Genomic DNA, 5307 nt, shown 5'->3' with positions numbered 1-5307 from the left:
AAAATACAAGAACAAAAGTAAAAGCCTGAATAAAGAAGCCATGTGAGAAAAATTAACCTGCCTGGCACTCTCTCAACTTTCCCAGTCACGATCAGGGGAAAAGAGAGCCAGGGCTGAGCTACATAAAACTTATATCTTCCCTATGTTAGTATATAATAGAGATATAAAAAGGGGATGCTGGGAAAGAGAGTCACTGGGGAGCAAAATTCTATCCACACAAAAGGAAAAATAAATATTTTTTATTGTGGCTAGAGTTTTTTCCATCAAAATTTCCTTAAAGAATCATCTATTTCTTTAGTGCACTATCTTAAAAGATCATCTATTTCAAACTATTGTACATGTAAGGAATCTAAGAGTATGAGAAATAAAGTAAACTGCCAACAATCACATGAATAGCATATAGCAGGGCTAAGACCTGAAACTAGTTTCTCTGATTTCCTGTCCAAGTTTCTTTCTAGTACATACACTGTGATTCCTCTAGGAAAACCAAAATGGTGAAAGGATTTAGCTCTAGAAAGGACCTTGGTTCAATAAAGGAAGCAATCAACAAGTATCCATTAAGTGTGAGGTACTATCATCTGAGAAAACAAAGAAATAAAACAATCTCTACTCTCAAGGACCTTACATACCAAGAGGAAACAAGCAAGCACATACATAAATGCATATAGAGAAGAAACAAAATGAGAATGAATAAATGTATATATATATATATATTGAATGTAGTTAAATACATTACAGTTAAGGAGCAGAAGCATGAAAGGGATACAAAAGAGGAATGGATACATGTAGAAGATGGTATTTGAGGGGATTCATGAAGAGAGGGTAAGAGGTGGTGGTGAGAAGTCAATGTATTCTAGACATGAGACAAGATTTGGCAAATGGATGACTATGTGAGGGAAGAGAGAAAAAGGAACTGAGGATGAACAAAAAATGATAAAACTGAGAAAAGAAAGGTGGTGCTTTCAACTAAAATAGGAAAGTTTAGAAAAGAATTAGTTTTGACTTCTCTTGTTTGAATGAAGGCTCTTCAGGATACTGAAATCCAAAGAAGTTAAGGCAATTGTCCCTAAGTTTACACACAAAAATACCTCATCAGACTCTAAATCTTAGACATTTTCCACCACACAATTGTGCCTCAAAATTTTTTTACATTGTCATATCTAACCCTTCCTATACTCCTTTTGTTAAAAACCATTGCTTTTGCTGCTTAACACCTTTAATAAGAGCTTCACCTCACTGTCACTACCAAGTTCATCCTTGTCTCTGAAACAGCAGAAGATATATACGATTCTTTATTTGTTTGGTCTTGATCCCATATATGATGGGGTTCATCACAGGAGGAACCAGCAAGCAGACATTAGCTATTAGGATGTGGATATAAGGTGGGATCTGTTTGCCAAACCTTTGGACCACAACTGTGAAAATTCCTGGGATGTAGAAGAGTAAGATGACACATATATGGGAGCCACAGGTATGGAGTGCTTTGTGACGAGCATCCTGAGAGGGGATCCGAAAAATGGCATGGAGAATCATAAAGTAGGATGCCACAATGAGAATAATGTCTAGTACCACAGTCATCAAAAGGACAAATAAACCATACCAGATATTCACTCGAATGTTGGCACAAGCATACTTGGCTAAACCAATATGTTCACAATATGTGTGTGGGAGAAGGTTATTTTTACAGAAAGTTAACCTCTTCAAAAGGAATATTATTGGAAATATGGTAACAACACCTCTAATATAGACAACTATAAGAAGTTTCATAATCACTGAGGTGTTAAGGATCATTGTGTATCTCAGTGGGTAACAAATTGCAATGTAGCGGTCAAATGCCATTGCCAGAAGAATTCCTGATTCAGCAATGAAGGTGGAATGGATGAAGAATAACTGAGTAATACAACCATCTAGGGATATACCTCCTGAATTAAGCCAAAAAATAGCCAAGGCTTTAGGGATTGTAATGGTAGAAAGCCCAATGTCAAGTATAGCCAACATGCATAGGAAAATATACATGGGTTCATGAAGGCTGTGATCTGTGACAACAATGAAGATGAGGAGGATGTTACCAAGGAGTGCAATAGTATAAGAGGTAAAAAATGGGATTGAGATCCAAATGTGCTGATCTTCCAGGCCAGGAATGCCCAGAAGGTAGAAATAGGTGTGACTTATGACAGTGATGTTAGCGATGGCCACGGTCATGGCAGGTCACCCTGTCAAGATAGTAATATCTCAAATTAAAGAATGGGTCTAATACTTATGATTTTTTACACATGTTTATTCTTTTTCTTTAACCAAACACATAGTAACTTTTGTAAGTGTGCCATTTGATAATAGCCACTCAAAAGGAACCATAAATCTTTCAGATATAAATATTTAAAATATTTAAAATTGTATTCCTTCCCTTTACTTTTTCTTTCTAATTAGCTTTGTTATTCTCTGAGAAAGGAGGATTAACATCTCCTATAATCATTCATATTAAGCACATTCTCAGCTCAGATTATATTTATTGAGTTAGATGCTATATCAGTTGATGTTTATATGTTTAGTACTGATATTGGTGACTTTACTTAGCTTCAGTTTTCTGCTTTAATTTTAGTAATATGGAACTGAATAAGAATAATAGTAACTTATGGCCAACGGAATGGATTAGGTACAAGATACACAGGAGTAAATGACCATAGTAATCTATTGTTTAATGAACACAGAGATTCAAGCTGTGGGAGTAAGTATTCACAATTTGACAGAAACTATTGGAAAAATTGGGGAGGAAAAACTGGCAGAAACTAGGTATAGACAAACAACCACACCATATACCAAGATAAGGTCAAAATAGGTACCTGATTTGTCAATTGAGATTGATATAAAAAATTCAGATAGAAAAGAAAAAAAATTACCTCTCAGATGTATGGATAAGGGGAGAGTTTATCACCAAAGAAGAGACAGAGAGGATCCTGGGAGGTAAAATAGATAATTTTGATTACATGGCATTAAAAGGTGTTGTACAAACTAAACAAATGCAGCAAACATTAAAAGAAAAGCAGGAAGCAGGAAATTTATTTCATCAAGTTTCTCTAATAAAAGTTTCATCTCTCAAAGGAATAGTGAACTGTGTAAAACATATAAAATTGAAAGTCATTCCCTAAATGATAAATGATCAAAAGATAAGAAGCAGTTTTCTGAAGCACTCAAAGTTATCAATAATAATATAAAATGCTCTAAATCACTCAAAATTAGAGAAATATAAATTAAACATCTCTGAGGTACCACTTTATCCCTATCAAACTGAATAATATGGCAGAAAAGAAAAATAAGAAATGTTGGAAGGCGCATGGAGGAATAGATATCCAGATGCACTGTTGATGGTGTGGTGACCTAGTTCAACCATTCTGAAGAACAATTTGGAATTATGTTTAAAAATATGATAAAATTGTGAAGATCCTTTGTTCCAGCATTGCTGCATTCCAAAGAAATCAGAGAAAAAGGAAAAGAAAAATATCAATGGAAACTATTTTGTGAAGGCAAAGAATTAGAAATTAAGCAGAAAACTATCAGTTGGGGAATGGCTGGACAAGTTGTTGGTTTAGAATAGTGATTAAACACTGTTATGCTGTAAGAATTAATAAAGGAAATAGAATCATAAGAATCTTGGACAACTTAAATGTACTCATGCAAAGTGAAGTGAGCAAAATCCGGAGATTATTATTCAGAGTAACAACATTGTAATAATAATCAACTGTGAAAGACTTACATATTTGATAAATACAATGGTTCACAACAATTCTAGTGGACTCAGAGTTTCATAAATAATAAAAATAATGTTTAAAATGCTATCCAACTTTAGGGAAACAATCGATGAACTGACTGCAAGTTAAACCATATTTTTCCACCTTATTTTTCTTATTTTTTGCAACATGGGAAATATGAAACTGTGTTTTGCAGGACCTCATATATGTAATAAATATCATATTGATTATCTTCTAGATGATTCTGGGAAGGATGAAAGAGAGGGACAGAATTTAGAACACAAAATTTAAGATGAATACTAAATTAACTTGACAAAATCCCCTTTCATCTTTTTTAGCAGCCAACTTATGGAAAGAAGTAAACCTCCTTTCAAGTAGCTATTTGTATCCTTGATTATATCTATTCCCATTTCATAAAGTAGCATGCTACTTTTGTTACTGCCTTTCTCTTAACTGTTAATCACACATTTTTATTGTCTTTACTGACTGACTTCCAATAAAACCAAATCTCCCCTTGCCAATGATCCTACCAACCCCTCAAACTATTTTTCTATGTCTCTTTCCTCCTTTCCATTGCCAACATTTTTAAAAAAGCTATCTATGTTTTCTTTCACTTCCACTTTTTAAACCTCTTATTCATAATCAATTGTCCAAAATCACCATGACTAAAAGAGTTCTCTGAAATGGACAGTCATTTCTAGTGTTATAATTAATTACATCATTTCTTTAGTTCTCATGCTAAAAACAAAGCATCTCTAGGAAAAATTTAACAATATCAACCATGATGACAATGTCCCCCAACTTTTGGGGGACTGTTTTGTCATGTTTCTCATACTGATATCTCTCAATCTAATTCATGGGATCATGATCCAAATCCTTCCTCATATTCCTAGGCTCCCTCCTATGTGCTCTCTTCTTCTCTTTCTCTATCTTTTCTGATGGATCTTATCAGTATCTCTCAGTCCATCTAGTTTACTTATGCAAATGATTCTAAAAATCTATGTCCAGTTCTCTCCTGTACTCCAGTCCAATTTCTCTAATTGTCTTTGGAACAATTCCACCTGGAAATTTCATGTGCATCTCAAACTCAATATGGTCAAAGCCAAAATCATTATCTTTATTTCTAATACCATCTCTCCTCATTTTCCCATTTTTTGCTAACGTAGTCACCATTTTCACCTGTTATCTTGGGTCACAAAAGTAGGAGCTGTCCTTGATTATTCATTCTCTCTCATCTCCTGATCCAATCAATTGCCAAAACTTGTTGATTTTGACTATTCAACATCTCTTGTATCCATTTCATTTTCCACTCCCACATCAAAACTACCTAAATTCTGACTCTAATTAACTATTGCTTGGACTCTGACTTAGATCTCCACCTGTTCCCTAAATCTATTCACTTCCTTTTCTAGTCCATCCTCCATACAATTGACAAAGTGATTTTCCTTAGACCTTCTCTGTTCAGGAAACTTAAGTGTCTTCATATTAACTCCTGGATAAAATAAAGCTTTTCACCATTTGTCTCTAGTCTATCTTTCAAGAATGACTAAAAGTAATTCCT

General features: G+C 34.2%; 1 protein-coding gene across 1 annotated transcript; it reads right to left on the bottom strand.

Moving 5' to 3' along the window:
- Nucleotides 1–1251: 1251 nt before the first annotated feature.
- On the bottom strand, nt 1252–2202 carry LOC123241107 (olfactory receptor 52B4-like). The gene has a single exon (XM_044668810.1). The coding sequence runs from the start codon at nt 2200–2202 to the stop codon at nt 1252–1254; it is 951 nt and encodes a 316-aa protein (XP_044524745.1).
- Between the last annotated feature and the right edge of the window lie 3105 nt (nt 2203–5307).

Source organism: Gracilinanus agilis, chromosome 3 (genome assembly GCF_016433145.1).
Source record: "Gracilinanus agilis isolate LMUSP501 chromosome 3, AgileGrace, whole genome shotgun sequence".
In the NCBI taxonomy this organism is placed as follows: Eukaryota; Metazoa; Chordata; class Mammalia; order Didelphimorphia; family Didelphidae; genus Gracilinanus; species Gracilinanus agilis.
Note: the sequence above shows the minus strand (reverse complement) of the source record. Positions and strands in the feature narration are given on the sequence as shown.